The sequence below is a fragment of the Electrophorus electricus genome, chromosome 22 (genome assembly GCF_013358815.1).
Source record: "Electrophorus electricus isolate fEleEle1 chromosome 22, fEleEle1.pri, whole genome shotgun sequence".
NCBI classification, from domain to species: Eukaryota; Metazoa; Chordata; class Actinopteri; order Gymnotiformes; family Gymnotidae; genus Electrophorus; species Electrophorus electricus.
In genome coordinates, this window is record NC_049556.1 from 2110291 (window position 1) to 2125840 (window position 15550).

General features: G+C 45.8%; 3 protein-coding genes across 4 annotated transcripts; 2 read left to right on the plus strand and 1 right to left on the minus strand.

Moving 5' to 3' along the window:
* The first annotated feature begins 724 nt into the window (after positions 1-724).
* On the plus strand, positions 725-5106 carry LOC118240079 (torsin-1A-like). Of its 2 annotated transcripts, none has more exons than XM_035521447.1 (5): positions 725-993; positions 1514-1779; positions 1917-2092; positions 2775-2902; positions 3296-5106. In XM_035521447.1, exons 1-5 carry the CDS (start codon positions 813-815, stop codon positions 3541-3543), a joined length of 999 nt encoding a protein of 332 aa, XP_035377340.1. In that variant the 5' UTR covers positions 725-812; the 3' UTR covers positions 3544-5106. The 2 variants fall into 2 exon arrangements, with proteins under 2 accessions (XP_035377340.1, XP_035377341.1); XM_035521448.1 differs by having other exon boundaries at positions 3323-5106.
* A 1491-nt stretch (positions 5107-6597) lies between these two features.
* LOC113590041 (NSA2 ribosome biogenesis homolog (S. cerevisiae)) lies at positions 6598-11192 on the minus strand. Its single transcript, XM_027029994.2, has 6 exons — positions 11036-11192; positions 9467-9654; positions 8918-9068; positions 8560-8739; positions 8064-8256; positions 6598-7130 (listed from the first exon to the last, which is right to left on the minus strand). The coding sequence occupies exons 1-6, from the start codon at positions 11036-11038 to the stop codon at positions 7063-7065; spliced, it is 783 nt and encodes a 260-aa protein (XP_026885795.1). The 5' UTR covers positions 11039-11192; the 3' UTR covers positions 6598-7062.
* A 194-nt stretch (positions 11193-11386) lies between these two features.
* Positions 11387-15546, plus strand: spout1 (SPOUT domain containing methyltransferase 1). The gene is made up of 12 exons (XM_027029986.2): positions 11387-11479; positions 11688-11727; positions 12221-12340; positions 12637-12796; positions 12926-13015; positions 13340-13389; positions 13487-13617; positions 13954-14023; positions 14194-14292; positions 14533-14635; positions 14778-14925; positions 15454-15546. The coding sequence occupies exons 1-12, from the start codon at positions 11432-11434 to the stop codon at positions 15523-15525; spliced, it is 1131 nt and encodes a 376-aa protein (XP_026885787.1). The 5' UTR covers positions 11387-11431; the 3' UTR covers positions 15526-15546.
* The last annotated feature ends 4 nt before the right edge of the window (positions 15547-15550 follow it).

Below are 15550 nucleotides of genomic sequence, written 5' to 3' on the forward strand. Positions count from 1 at the left end.
GAAATATCTAAAGACAGATTTTTCAAAGGTTTTATGGACCAATAAGACAAGAGTGACTCTTGATGGATCAGCTGCATGGGCACAGAGCTCCACTTCGACTCAGACACCAGCAAGGTGGAGGTGGAGTATTGCTATGGACTGGTATTATTAAAGATGAACTAGGTGGACCTTTTCGGGTTGAAGATGGACTCAAAATCAACTCCCAAACCTATTGCCAGTTTTAGAGGGCTTTTTTTTAAAAAGCAGTGGTACAGGGAAAAGTCTGCATCTTTCAAAAAGACCATGATTTTATGCAGGACAATGTTCCAATGCATGCATCAAAGAAAAACAACTTTGTAGCCCGATCACTGTAGACTAGCCTACGTATTGAAAGCCTGTCGGCCTTTATCCTTTTAGATTTCGCTAACCACTGCGTATTTTAACGTTACATGTTTACCCAAACGTTGGAACATTTTACTTGCGGTTAGATCAGCTAAGCGCTGCTGGCGTTGAAGAATGTTTAGGGCTAAAGTGATCGGGGTTAGATGGCATGATTTGGGTATTTATGGTCTAATGAAGGTTCTGGATTTAGAGATGTTGTGGCTTGAATTTATTGGGCATTCCGGGCACACGAACTGGACATTTAAACAATTCATATAACTGTTGTTCAACTCTGAAACATTGATCCCACCCCGGTTCTTGTTTCTGCGCGTCGCAGGAAACTCGCGTCACTCTCTAGCGAGATCTTCAGGAAGTGCCGGTAGTTGAAGCCACTCACTGTTGTTTATATGGTTTCATTAAATGTAAACATACACCTGTGACTTAAGTTTAAAATGAAAGAAACGTTCTCAGCGTTGTTCCATTTTATACTGATATCGAGTGTTGTCGTGCATGCTTTTGAACCAATTTCTACAACCATTGTTGCCGGACTTGGCGCAGCCGCCTTAGGAAAGAAATTGTACAATTATTTATTTGAAACGTGTGATGACAACTGGATCGGTTTTAACGCAACCGGTGAGCGAATCCTCCAAGTCGGGGATTATGAATGCGAACACGTTGGTGTCGATTAGTGAGCTTTACGTCTGGGAGCCAGTGGCTGCACTTGCCTGAACTACTCAGTTTACTTTCGTTTCAGGTTCCTCTGGATTTCAGCTAGCTAACGCTCCCGATGCTGCACAGCCATTAAACTAAACAGCATTGTAGAGGTTTCGGTTCATCACTGCTTTATTTGTAGCTGCTGCTTCGCCTTTTAAGGATACATTTTGTGAAAGCGAAGGTATTAGGTGGATTTGCCTGTTATTAAGGCCTCTTGTTATGTGTATGTGAATATGCATTATTACACCGTTCATAACAAAATGCGAACAATTTAGCGCCTCGCATGACAATCTCAAGATTTCCAGCGAATCATTGGTGCCCTAAAATCAGTTTTCTGTCTTATCCATTTATTGTCTTCAGCGCGACTTGTTTGTGCAGAAATTTTATGTGCTTGTCCCACGCGACCTGTTTGTGCAGTAATTCTCTGCTTCTCTTGCAGGTCTCCAGGAGGACCTGGAGGAAAAGCTGTTCGGCCAGCACGTGGCTTCGCGGGTCATCCTCAAAGCAGTGACTGGGTTTATGAACAGCGAGAACCCCAAGAAACCGCTAGTTCTATCCCTGCACGGCTGGACTGGCACGGGGAAAATCTTTGTGAGTCAACTGATTGCGGAGAATATTTACCAGAAAGGAATGGCCAGTGGGTTCGTGCATCTCTTCCTAGCTACGGAACACTTTCCCCATGAGGTGCATTTAGAAACATACAAGGTAGGCGGTGCCATCAAAGTTAATCCTCAAACTGCTTTGTCAAAAAGAATTCATTGCCACACATAAAACTCATAACTGTTCTGCTTTCTGTGAGTGCAGATGCTAATGCCCCTGTCTACGTGCGCTGTCTTTCTCAGGCACAATTGCAGCAATGGATAAAAGGCAATGTGACAAATTGCCCACGTTCCATGTTCATATTTGATGAGATGGATAAGATGCACCCCGGCCTGATTGATGGCATAAAACCATATCTGGACTTCTATGAGAGACTGGACGGAGTGTCCTACAGACAGGCCATCTTCATCTTCCTCAGGTGTGTAGTATCACTGGGAAATACATTAATGCAGGGTAGGTTAAATTAGGAAACATTCCAGACCTGTGTTGACATTGAGATTAGTGGTATGCTGTACTGTCATTTGCATGTTGTTTGTTTTTCAGAAAAATCTTGAATATTTTATATTGGCATTTAGAAGGATAAGAGGGTTTCACATGTGCAGTTGTATGATCAGGTGTTTCCTAACCTGTTCCTCATGCTAATCTGTACAGCATATCTGTTTATAACTGAGTGGTCCCTCATGTTCAGCATTTCCATTTAAAGTCCCACCCCTTTATACACACACACACACACACACACACACACACACTCTCAAAGGTATCGATCTACACTCTTGGAACTGTAGAACCCCATGGAATGAATGTTTAGGGGGGCAGTGATAGCTCAGTGGTTACGGTACTTGACTAGCGATCAGAAGGTTGCCGGTCCAAGCCCAACCAAGTTGTCACCATTGGGCCCCAGAGCAAGGTCCTTAACCCTCTGTTGCTCAAACTGTGTTCATTTGGGAAAAAATGTTGGCTAAATGCTGTAAATTTAGCATATATTTGGGTATCACCTTTCTACTGAACTAGGGATGAGGTCATCAGCCTTACAAATCACCAACACACTGGTAGTGTGTCTCAGTCTCTTACTCTGTGTGTTCGTGCGTGTTTCACCATAGTAATGCCGGAGGTGAGGAGATTGTGCATGTGGCTCTGGATTTCTGGACGTCGGGAAGAGAACGAGAGGAGATCAAGCTGAAGGATCTGGAGATGGCTCTGTCCCTTTCTGTCTTCAACAACAAGAACAGTGAGTATCAGGCACATGTAATGGTCAGTAAGGACAGTGAGTAGCAGGCGTGTGTAACGGTCATCAGCCCCTTCTCCATCTCCAAAGGAACTTGTCTTATGAGAGAAATTCCTGTGATGTTGACTGTGGAAATTCTCTGGGTGTACTTTGTGTATAATGTGAAAGAGTTCAAAGTTAAAACTGTATCACAATAGAAGTGTACGATGCATGTGAATCTATAAGCGTCTTACACTCTTTCCTTTCCCCTTCTATTAAGCCATTTTTCTCCATTTATTGCTCATCTATCTATCTATCTATCTATCTATCTATCTATCTATCTATCTATCTATCTATCTATCTATCTATCTATCTATCTATCTATCTATCTATCTATCTATCTATCTATCTATCTAGGTGGTCTCTGGCACTCCAATTTAATAGATAAGAACTTGGTGGACTTCTTTGTGCCTTTCCTGCCGCTGGAGTTCAAGCACGTGGTTCAGTGTGGCATGGCAGAGATGGCTGACAAAGGCCTCACCCCCGATGCTGCCGTGGTGGACCACATGGCGCGGGACATGAACTACTTCCCCAAGGACGAGCGTGTCTTCTCCATTAAGGGCTGCAAGGTGATCTCCAGCCGGCTGGACTTCTACATCGACTGAGATGCGCCACTTTCCCCTAAAATGCAGCCCCCAAATATACTTCTAACACTACTGCTGTCCTCGAGGGGTTGTGGACTATTTTGACGGAGTCACTTGTGTTTATATGGAGTGGCAGGAATAGCTTTCAAATCAGGTGAAAGGGCACAACGAGCCTTCTCTTTTAAAAGTGGATTCACTGGGCGTGCCTAACTCCGTTTTTAAGGAGGATCTTTACTTTTTATAAATCTTTATATAATTTTATGAACCAGGGTTCTGAGTCATCACCTCAGCAGATACATTGTTATGTGATTTCAACCAATGATCATTAAATGAAGATCAACCATGGACCAAATGATGGAAACTCACTGACATTTGTTTTCTGGTAGCACTGCAAAAGAATCTAGTAAAAGTTGCCTGCATGGCATTTTCCCATGCAGAGGTGATGCTCAAATCACTGCAGTTTGTAATGATCATTTTTCTTTTATGAAAGTTGTCAAAAACTGGTTTTATGAAAATGATTTTAAATTATTTAGGGTGGACTCACACTACTCGTACTAAACACTGATTTATATGGGCAACTCCAAGCATTTAAGTCAAGTGTCCATTTAATCCCAAAAACATTTATGGTCTTCCTGTAAATTTAAGTGCCAACCTTTTTAAAGGAATGGTTCGCAAAAAAAAAAAAAAAAAAAAATCCAATTTGCACAATTTTCTTTTTGTGGATTAGTGAAACCATGTTTACTGTCCAATTTGTTTGGGACTGGATTTATGAGGTTAATCTAAGCAATTCTCCCAAATCTGATGTGTCCTGTTAAGTAATGTTACACAGACTTAACATTGTGGTTTAGGACACAATCTGACTTTGTATGATTTTCTGTAAAAATGCACAACTACACAGAAGAGGTGAAAGCTATAATCTTAGCTGTAATGGACATGTAACAGGACTCACGCTCGTTCCATGCTGACAAACAGCACAGTGATAATGCAGCCAGTACATGTAGTTGTCTTACATTTTTCAGGGTGGCCATCTATAGAGGGAATTGCTAAATTAATGAATATGTGTGTATATATGTTTATTGTAATAAGGTAAAGGGAGTTTGAGTCCAAAGAGTACAACTACCTGTTTTATCCAGCTGTCGTAAGGGTGATGAGGGGATTTTCCAAGTAAAAAGGGGAGGACAAAATCCTCTGTGTTTGGATATGTTTTTTTATTTTAATAAGGACATTTTGGATAATGGGAAACTGTTTTAAATAAGCTTTTATTTTGAACAATAGGGAGGAAATGTTATGAACTTCATAATTTAAGTACCAGAAATGGTCTGGTCCATGGGACGAACAGTATATATAAGAAGTGGGTTTAAGCAGAGGTGTGGAGGTAGCCAGTAGATACGTGCTGATATACTGGTGCAATTGGAATGCACATGGAGTTACATTTATTTGTTTTGTTGTTGTTGTTGTTGACTGATTTTATTTCCTTCCTTTGGTAGTTTTCTTTGAAATGCTATTTATTCTTTGTCTGCTTATGGTATCATGTGCCTGTCACTGGACTTTTGGGAAAATAAATCACCATCATTTGCAAATCTACTACCTGTATTGCTCTGTTTGATCTCCCCGCACTGTCCTGTTACAGGAATCACTTTCTTTGAGTTCCTGGTATCTTACAAAATTATTAAAAAATTTAATTACAGTTTTATATCAATGGAAGGAAGTATATGGAGTTTTGATTGTAATGATTTACACTACTTGTTAGCTACACTAGCCTAGTAGCCCTAGCACCAAGCTAATAAAGGAAATGTTGGACACCAGATGGATTTGGTGTACGGTTGATAAAGCCCAAATTAGCAGCACTGTGGGTTGGACTGACGAGGTCAACTGAAGCATGAAGAGACCAAGAGAAGAGACCAAGAATCGCAGCTGTAGAATAACAGTTTGTTGGCTCGTGCTTTGAAAATCAGTGATCGATGAGGATCACTAGTTTCACTATAACACATCCTACTAGTGTTGGTGTGGGTCACTAGTTTCACTATAACACATCCTACTAGTGTTGGTGTGGGTCACCAGTTTCACTATAACACATCCTACTTGTGTTGGTGTGGGTCACTAGTTTCACTTATGTAACTCATGATGTGTCATTTAATCCCAAATGTGTGTTCATTTTCTTACCTCCACTAAATATGTGAAGGTTACAGTCCAGCCACCTAAATCCTCTGCCCAGCTCCACTTATACTACATAACATGTATTGGCCTTAAATGGAGATTTATTGAAGATTCCATGCGGTCAGAACTTTACAGAGCACGGTTGCCAGCTCTCGCTAACCATGCATAATTGTTTTCTCTCTACTTCTCAGCCTTTTATTTTTATTTTCACCATTTGCTGGGTGATATTTATACTTTTTCATTCTTTCGTTTTACATCTTTGCTGGATTATTTGGGTTGTTACACAAATTAAAGGGAGTGAAAACATCAAAGGCCCAAAAATGGGCAGCGATGAAAGAAGCCCCACCGATGCCCAGACGACTGACGGGCAGCACTGACGTCCAGACGACTGACGGGCAGCACTGATGCATACGACTGACAGGCAGCACAGACGTCCAGACGACTGACAGGCAGCACTGACGTCCAGCACTGACACATACGACTGACAGGCAGCACTGACGTCCAGCACCAACATCCTTTAATATCTTTGCCAGTGGAAAATAATCAACTTGGTGTTTATTTTATGTATTTAAGATTTATGAACGAAGATTCAACCTAAAGATCTAAAGGCTTTTATATTTATTATATTGCTGTTTTCATATTACATTGTTTCATAAGTGATCATTAATGAAACCTTGAAAACATTAAACGAATATTATAATATTAAATTATAACATCGTAAATTCTCTACATCGTAATTACTTGCTATGTCTCAGCCACTCATATTGGCTTTAGTGAATTACCTCGTCAAATTTGGGCTTATTATTTTTAATGATTGTATAAAAATCTTAATGTACATCCCCAACTCCTGCTTAAATGTGTCGTTAGTTCTGGATTCCCGGCAGAAAGCAGCAGGCTGAAACTGGACAGACGCATGAATCCCACCCGGTGAAAACGTGTTTTATTGAACCCGCTGCTGTTTTAAACTGACGCGCGCGCACACACCGGTGTAAAGCCCAGGGTCTCTCAGGCCCGTCCTGCAGGGTTTAGTGTCTGCCCTGCTTCAGACAGACGGCAGGCTGAACCAGGCAGCCACTGCAGGAGAAACACTAAACAGTGTGTTTCAGGACCCACAGCTCTAAAACACTGATAACGTTTGTGTTATCCATCCATTCATCCATCCACCCACGCACGTGTTATCCATCCATCCATCCATCCATCCATCCAACACACACACACACACACACACACACACACACACACACACACACAAAATCCCAAGTTCCAAAGTATCCCAACTCAGGTCCAGGAGTGCAGGGCTTCCGTATGCTGGATGGGAATGCCGATATTCTGTGTGGTCTGGCCCAAGGCTGTGATCAGTACATTAGGTGGTGCAGAGTTCTGTTATACCAGCAGCACTGCGTTAATACAGCCATCGTTCTCCGGGTTGTTTGTCACCTGGGCGTATTTCCCTGGAACAGGCACAAAGGTACACCAGCATGTTACCAGCACACACTCTGTATGTCTTTCTGAATACTTTTTCATTGTTTTTTTTAAAAACATATTTGCTGTACTATTTAGGTTGTTACTTGTTTTATGTCAGTCCAAACATGAAGCCCCGCTGACATCCGGCACTGACACCCAGACGACTGAAATCCAGCTGACTGATGCCCATGGTTAGCCAGATTTACTTTTTTGAGCCAAACTAGTTTTTTAATATTTTAATTCCAGTGGTATTCAAACGCGGACCTCAAATCCAAATTCAGTCCTGGATTCTGTAATCCCTTGTAATTGATCAACGTATGTGTTTGGGCACTTTGTTGAAACACTGACTCCTAGGGAGGGTGGAAACCCTATAGGTCCTGGACCTTGAGGACGGGGAGCTATTGAACACCTCTGATCTACACCATCAGTAACTCTCAATGCAACATCACAGGACACTGCCCCTGGACTGACATCATCTCAGTGAAAAAAAGTTCAATGAAAAGCTCAGGTGATCCTCAACACTCCAGCCAATCAGACGAAACATACTTTGCATATGAGACTTTTGACACAATTACTACTTTACTTTGTAGTTTTTGCTACACCCTTCTACTTCTGGGTAGCACTCAACAACATTACTAGCCCTTCCCTTGGGGTTCATCCAGATCAACATGGTCTTCTGACAGGACTAAACGTTTAGCTCAGATCAGGGCTGGAACTAAACTCTGCAGAGACTGCATTACTGCTCCTTTGCTCAGAGACCTTCAGAAGTCAAGCCTGGTCCCTGAATCCGAATCCACTCAGCAGTTGACTCCTCTGACTGTCCATTTTGTCATCACACCTGACCAAGTCAGCATGGAAAACCAGGAACATTTGAGCCCGTGTGTGTGTTCGTGTGTGTGCGTAACAAGTCACTCACTCACCCCAGATGACTTTGCCGCCCTGGGTGACCAGGCCAAGCTCGCTGACGTTGACCTCGATGACCGTTCCCTTGGTGATGACCCCGAGGGTGGTGTAGAGAGGGGAGGAGGGGTTCTTTTTCACGCCCAGAATGGGCAGGCAGAATGTGGCCTTCAGCTCAGGGTGAGTGACGTGTGCCTTCTTGAACCTCAAACCCTAAAGGCCGAGAGAGGAGGCGAGCAGCAGCACATTAAATCCCTACTACTCCCTTACAGATGCTGAACAGGTTAACCCTAAACCCTAAACGCAAATCCCTAACCCCTAAAACCTAACCCCTGACCCCTTAGTTCAGCACACGCAATTTTAAGTGGAGAAGAGTGCCGATGAGAAAAAGCATGTGCGCTAGAGCAGAAAACCCTCCTCAGCGGGAACCACTCTGGTTTAAGTGAAGCTGTGTTAGACATTTTAAGTCGAATAGATTCCCCCCCCCCCCCATCCCGTGAGCATGCTCTGCCTCACCATGGGTCTGATGAAGCGCTCGTATTTGGGCGGTTTGCGCGTGAAGCCATCTCCGACGAAGCAGACTTTGGTGACCATCCTCTTCCAGGCCTTCTTCTGCCTCTTCCCCGTGCGAACCACCTTCAGCACCTCCGTCTCGCCCTGAGCACGCACCTTTGGTACGGGCACCTCCCACTTCCCCTAATACCCAATCAAAAGCAAGCACTCTAATTGTTAGGGCTAGATAATCAGATATGAACGAGGCTAGGCACAGATCTGAAAAACCACAGCAATAGTAAATAGTTTGGATTCTATTTGAATGCAAGACCCTGATTGGGCAAAAGGTTTCTTGGTAATCATGCGATTGGACAGGACTTACAGCCTTTTCCTTCCTCTTCTGTTTGATCATGTTGGAGAGAACCTTGGCACGTGATTGGCCCTCTCTGTCCAGCAGGTATGCTGGCACAGCTCCATCTGGGGTCTTGTCGTCGTCTTTCTGTTTGGTTCTTCTCTGTTCGTGCATCTTAATGCTACAAACACACAGAAAACCTGCATCAGCATTACACACACACACTATTGCTGCCCTTACTGTCATGTGAAGGGAGAAGTGTTCTACACAGTGTAGTGTACAGATGACCAGACATTCCCCACCATTATGCAGGGAACACAGACCCAACATTCCCAAACACATGCATTCTAATGTAACTCTGTTCATCTGATTATATGTATACTAAAAAAAGACCCGTCCTGTCCCAAACAGTCTAGCAATGTTCTAAACCTTCCTAACCAATCACATCCCAGCACTTCAGGTTCACTGTTAGATGCTGAAACAAGGTCCCCAGGCTTTTTATGCTTTGCCTGCTCCATTTCTCATGTTTCTATGGCACCTGTGCCAGAAACCGCTACAGCTGCGGCAGCACGCACTTACGTTTTCTTCATCTGGATCTTCTCGGCGTGCCTCTGTTTGTGGTAGAGCTTGGCTTTCAGGCCAATCAGCTTCTTGGCTTTGTGTGAGCGCTCATGCGCCTCACGACTCTCCTTCTTCCTCTTCCTCTCATGGTGGTCGAGCCGGTAACCATGGCGCTTACGGTGTAGCTCAATGTGCTCGTTCTGTGGCTGTGGAAAACATCCAAAAACACAGTGAAGACTACCGAACACGCGTTACTATACTGACCATATACACAGTGAAGACTACCGAACACGCGTCACTATACCGATTATATACACAGTGAAGACTACGGAACACGCGTCACTATACCAACCATATACACAGTGAAGACTACCGAACATGGGTCACTATACCGACCATATACACAGTGAAGACTACCGAACACGCTTCACTATACCGACCATATACACAGTGAAGACTACCAAACACGCTTCACTCTACTGACCATATACACAGTGAAGACTACCGAACGCGCACAAAGTCCAACATATGACAAAACAACATTAGAGCTGTTCGCAGCGTTAAGATCTTTAGATCTTTATATGAATACAGGTACTCAAAAGTATAAACTAAAATCCCCAAGATCATACCGCCTTTACTGAGTCTGTGGCCTCACTAATCAGCTTCTCAATTATTCATAAATGTGGAAAATGCAACCCATTCACTTGTTCATCATGAACATATTAACCATCTTTGTTAAACCGTCATCAACTGATCTAAATATTCACAAACGAATACCTCCATTAAAACTGCAAGACCAAGGGAGCTTCCAGTACTCAGTAGCCAGTATAAGACCGTATACGACTTTCAGGACCGTTAGCCAAGCTGGGAGCATCCAGTACTCAGTAGCCAGTATAAGACCGTATACGCCTTTCAGGACCGTTAGCCAAGCTGGGAGCATCCAGTACTCAGTAGCCAGTATAAGACCGTATACGCCTTTCAGGACCGTTAGCCAAGCTGGGAGCATCCAGTACTCAGTAGCCAGTATAAGACCGTATACGCCTTTCAGGACCGTTAGCCAAGCTGGGAGCATCCAGTACTCAGTAGCCAGTATAAGACCGTATACGCCTTTCAGGACCGTTAGCCAAGCTGGGAGCATCCAGTACTCAGTAGCCAGTATAAGACCGTATACGCCTTTCAGGACCGTTAGCCAAGCTGGGAGCATCCAGTACTCAGTAGCCAGTATAAGACCGTATACGCCTTTCAGGACCGTTAGCCAAGCTGGGAGCATCCAGTACTCAGTAGCCAGTATAAGACCGTATACGCCTTTCAGGACCGTTAGCCAAGCTGGGAGCATCCAGTACTCAGTAGCCAGTATAAGACCGTATACGCCTTTCAGGACCGTTAGCCAAGCTGGGAGCATCCAGTACTCAGTAGCCAGTATAAGACCGTATACGCCTTTCAGGACCGTTAGCCAAGCTGGGAGCATCCAGTACTCAGTAGCCAGTGTCCGCCATGCCGTGACGCTACCGCATGTGCTACCTGTTAGCATACAACAACAAGGTTCTGTCGCTGTTCGTAAAACGAAGACACTCGTTGGCTCCTTACCATTTTGGGAGTTGGTGTTCACGTGTTTAAAATGTAGAAATGCTCAATGAATGGATTCCTGTTGTTATAAAAAGGGGGTTTCAGGGCTTATTTTCTGTGAGGCGTGGGGGTTTCGATGTTATGTTCCCACAGCCCGGGGCTGAAAGGAAGTTCGCAGTCCAAAGTCGTCCGTGTGCATGCGTCTGCAGAACAGGACAGGAAGATTTTTTAAAATCATATACACAGGATCCGTTCTCATAAAATAAGTAATTTCAATATTTTTATTATTCACACAGTTTTTTTTCTTAGTTTGTATTGTTTTAAACAAATATGTCTAAAGCTGTTTACTCACTGGAACAAAATATCACACACTCACGTTGCCTAAGGAACCATTTGGATGAGACACGTAACGTGAACATGTCGGGAAGTCCAGCGGCTAAGAAGAGTAAACTCTCTTTGAGAGAGGTGTGTTTGTGTGTATGAGTGAGAGTGTGAGATGATACTGTGTGTGTGTTTGTTTGTTTTCTTTGCTGTTTTATAATTTCGTAGCAGTCGTGGGTCTCGAGCTCTTTACTAGCTCGTGGTGATGCTCGCGTGAGCAGAGCCAGCGCGCTGAAGCCTCTCGCGGTGTTTTTGTGTGAGTAACTCAGTTTGAACACAACTTTCATTTCAGACCGAGGGGAAAATCGACTGGAGGAGACGGAAGGCACAGAGTAAGTGAAAGCAGGGGTTTATTGTGGGTGATTTGGGGCCGTTAGCTAACGAATGAAGATGGTTGCTGTGGTCAACACGCTCACGGCGCGCGGGGTCGCGCGCTAGACTAGGAATCGCATGCATGACATCCGTTTCTTAAATGACGAGAAAACACTTTATGCTCATGCAAACTGTCAAGTTATATTAGTTGATTGTTTGATAAGAAAATGAATGCGCACGTGCCTTTTATCTGTAGATGACAATAGCGTAAGTGTGAATAATGAAGGGGTAAGTTGGCCATGCCAGCAGTTACTCAGGGAGGAAGCCAGTATGCTGTCGGTCACTGCTGCTAGGGAGTCTGATCTGAGGCGTGTTGGTATGACAGTACTGCAGACTGCCAGAGAGGAGTGGTGAAGATGTGATTTAACGACACTCCGCAGAGGTCAGACAGTGACCACTATATGTGCCGGTGTGTGTACGTAACTGAGAACGTGTGTGCGTCCGGTCACGTAGAAAAGGAGCAGAAGAAGAGATGGAAGGAAGACAAGCTGATACGGCAGCTGGAGAAACGAAGCAGAGTGGTGGAGGTGGAGGAGGGGAGAGCGAAGGTGGAGCAGCAGATGGAGGCCAAAGGTATCGGCATGCCCCCACACCGGCCCCGGGGCAGCTTACAGCAGCACCAGCTGGAGCCCAGCTACATAGTTCTGGAAATGCGCAGAGTTAGACTGAGGAGATCTGAACCTGGTTTATGTGTGCACCGTAAATTGCGATGTAGTGTGTAAGCCAACTGAATATGAATTGGTTGTTGGGTATAAATGTGGTATAGGAACATTAAATGTAACATTGGAGCATGGGTGGAGTACGGGTGGAGTACAGGTGGAGCATGCTGGCCAGGGGAGCGGGATGAGAGTCGTGTCGTCCGCCGGCAGGTCGCCAGTACACGTTGAGCATCGCCCTTCCCGGCTCGGTGCTGGACAACGCGCAGTCGCCCGAGCTCCGCACGTACCTGGCCGGACAAGTGGCGCGTGCCTGCGCCGTGTTCTGCGTCGACGAGGTCGTCGTCTTCGACGAATCCGGTGAAGACGCCAGGTGAGCAGGGGGCGGGGCTGGGGAGAATGGGCGGGGCAGATCAGGAGGCAGGGGGAACAGGTGAATGAGGTGTGTGTGTCTTTGTGTCTACTTCTCTAACTTTGGCTCGGTGCTGCGGGACTGTGGCAGGACTGTAGAGGGGGAGTTCAAAGGCATCGGGAAAAAAGGTCAGGCCTGCGTCCAGCTGGCCAGGATCCTGCAGTACCTGGAGTGTCCACAGTGAGTGCCGCTTCATTATATGTATTGACGCTAGACTGTGGTTTAATGGCTTGGTGAGGGATGCTGATTTTACCACACACAAGAGGCCACCAATTAGCATGATGGTATTTGCATAATGACAACTAGTGGCTGATCCATTAACACTGAACCACTGAGACACCCTGTTGTTCGACAGCTACCGCCCTCTGATTCTGACATGCAGGACTGAGCTGGCCGAAGCCTCCAGGGGCGTGAGCCGGGCGTGCTGGGAGCAGGTTTAGGAGATGTGACGTGTGTGTCTCTCTCTCTCTCTCTCTCTCTCTCTCTCTCTCTCTCTCTCTGTAGGTACCTGCGGAAGGCGTTCTTTCCCAAGCACCATGACCTTCAGTTTGCTGGTGGGCCTCTGTGTGTTTATTTTTTAAGACTCTCAGAAAATCGCTTTCTCTCGCTCTCTGAGTTGTGTGTGTGTGTGTGTGTGTGTGTGTGTTCCAGGTTTATTGAACCCTCTGGACAGCCCCCATCACATGCGTATGGATGAGGAGGTGGAGTTTAGGGAGGGAGTTGTGGTTGACCGACCGTGCAAAGCGGGAAACGGTTCTTTCGTCAACTGTGGGATGAGGAAGGTGCGTCCTCACATGTGCGTGCCCTTGGGATCGTGCGTAGGGGATTATCACCGACTGTAATCTGCACGGTCAGACTGTCTCTGCCCGTCACGTCTGCATATCAGTGACACTGAAGGTCCGTTGCTGAGATCTTCAGGCTCAAAGAGAGCAGCAGTTTACTGCTTTTCTCCAAAGTATTTGAAGAAATAAAGTGGCGGGCTAATGAGTGACGGTGGCGAGAGAGACCTGACAGCTGATCTTGTGCTCAGGGGAAAGCCACAGGAAGTAGCATCACTGCAATATTAGGAGCAGATCATGCGGAAAGCAGGATATGACCACGTTGTTTTCGTTGTGCAGGAAGTTCAAGTTGATAAGCAGCTTCAGCCTGGTCTGAGAGTGACTGTACGAATAAAGAGCCAGAACACTGGTGAATTGAACACACACACGCGTGTGCACACACACTTTGTAACTTAATTTCATTCCGTATTCAATAAAATGTGTTCATATATGTATGTGTGTGTTTGTATGCATACATGTGTACACGTGTGTGTGTGTGTGTGTGTGTGTGTGTGTGTGTGTGTGTGTGTGTGTGTGCAGAGAGCCGGGTGCATAAAGGAGTGGTGGTGGCCCCCCATGTGCCCAGGACAGAAGGGGGCCTTTACTGGGGCTACAGTGTTCGCCTGGCGTCCTGCCTCAGTGAGTCTACCTCTCCCACCCCCCGACCAGCCACCCTCTGCCTTTAACTATATCCAGGTTTCCAGAGAAACGGGAGGTTTTGGACACAGCTGATGAAGGACCTCCAGGACCTCTGTCCGATCGTCCTGTTTCTCCGGCAACCTTGTGTACTTCACCATAATTTTGACTCACTCTGCTTCCCTCTCTCTCTCTCTCCCTTGTATGTGTGAATGTGTGTGCGGGAGCCTGCGCATTTCCCAGGTGCTGTGATAACAGAGTGTCCGTTCAAAGACGGCTATGATTTGACCATAGGGACGTCTGAAAAGGGCAATAATGCTGACCATGCTCATCTGCCCCCTTTCAGGTGAGCGATGGTGCATGTGTGCGTGTTCGAATGCTGGGTCTCTGTCCGTTTGCCCCTTGGTGTCTGTGCAGATGTTCTTTTCTGAATTTTGCACCTCATGTAGTGGAGAACTGATATCTCTTCCTGCCCACTCTCCCATCAGGCACACGCTGGTGGTGTTTGGAGGTCTGCAGGGTCTCGAGGCGAGCGTCGACGCCGATGTAAACCTGGACGTGACTGACCCCGGCGCGCTCTTTGACCTCTACCTGAACACGTGCCCCACCCAGGGCAGCCGCACCATCCGCACAGAGGTGTGGGGGGGTGGAGCAAAAGGCAGCGGAGGGCAAATTGGCATGGGCGGAGCTTTCTGCTGTGCACTGCCTAGGGAGCAGAAGCCATTAATAAGCCTTTATTTCTCACCTTGTGTAGTGCACTTGTATGTGGAGTAGGGAGCCATTGGGGACTCAGCCTAGTTCTGTAGCACATTAGGAGTTTCCAAACTGACGTCTTTGGCCAGTTTGTTAGGTGCAGATGAAGTGCCTGTTCACGCGGTGTTCCACGAACCACAGGTCTCGGTTTGGCTTTTACTGACTGCGGCATATGAGCGCGACTCCTCGATTGTTAAAGTGGTTGTAAAAGTTGAATGTCGTTGCATCATAAAGGGAAGTCGGCCTTGGGTGATTTTCCAGACAGTGCAGCGCGGTCGTGTTCTGAACCAAGGGGTGGGAATGAGAGTGCAGTGGACCAAAAAGAGCTAGTCAGGTGTGTGAGTGAGCAAAGGGTAGCCTCATTATACCTCCCAGGTTCCAAACTCGCCAACTCGTTCTTTCTCTCCACAGGAGGCTATTTTGATCTCCCTGTCATCGTTACGGCAGAAAATCGCAGCAGTTTTCTCCGAGCAGACTCAGTGACGACTGCAGCCAGTGACATTTCCAC

What these genes read in the sequence shown, in the direction of transcription:
- LOC118240079 (XM_035521447.1), top strand. Translation starts at nt 813, where the DNA reads ATGAAAGAAACGTTCTCAGCGTTGTTCCATTTTATACTGATATCGAGT. An exon ending in GATCGGTTTTAACGCAACCG is followed by an intron (nt 994 to 1,513) that starts GTGAGCGAATCC and finishes CTTCTCTTGCAG; the next exon opens with GTCTCCAGGAGGACCTGGAG. An exon ending in TGTCTTCAACAACAAGAACA is followed by an intron (nt 2,903 to 3,295) that starts GTGAGTATCAGG and finishes CTATCTATCTAG; the next exon opens with GTGGTCTCTGGCACTCCAAT.
- LOC113590041 (XM_027029994.2), bottom strand. An exon ending in AAGATCCAGATGAAGAAAAC is followed by an intron (nt 9,069 to 9,466) that starts GTAAGTGCGTGC and finishes GTGTGTTTGTAG; the next exon opens with CATTAAGATGCACGAACAGA. An exon ending in AGAAGAGGAAGGAAAAGGCT is followed by an intron (nt 8,740 to 8,917) that starts GTAAGTCCTGTC and finishes ATTGGGTATTAG; the next exon opens with GGGAAGTGGGAGGTGCCCGT.
- spout1 (XM_027029986.2), top strand. Translation starts at nt 11,432, where the DNA reads ATGTCGGGAAGTCCAGCGGCTAAGAAGAGTAAACTCTCTTTGAGAGAG. An exon ending in GCAGCAGATGGAGGCCAAAG is followed by an intron (nt 12,341 to 12,636) that starts GTATCGGCATGC and finishes GTCCGCCGGCAG; the next exon opens with GTCGCCAGTACACGTTGAGC. An exon ending in AATAAAGAGCCAGAACACTG is followed by an intron (nt 14,024 to 14,193) that starts GTGAATTGAACA and finishes GTGTGTGTGCAG; the next exon opens with AGAGCCGGGTGCATAAAGGA.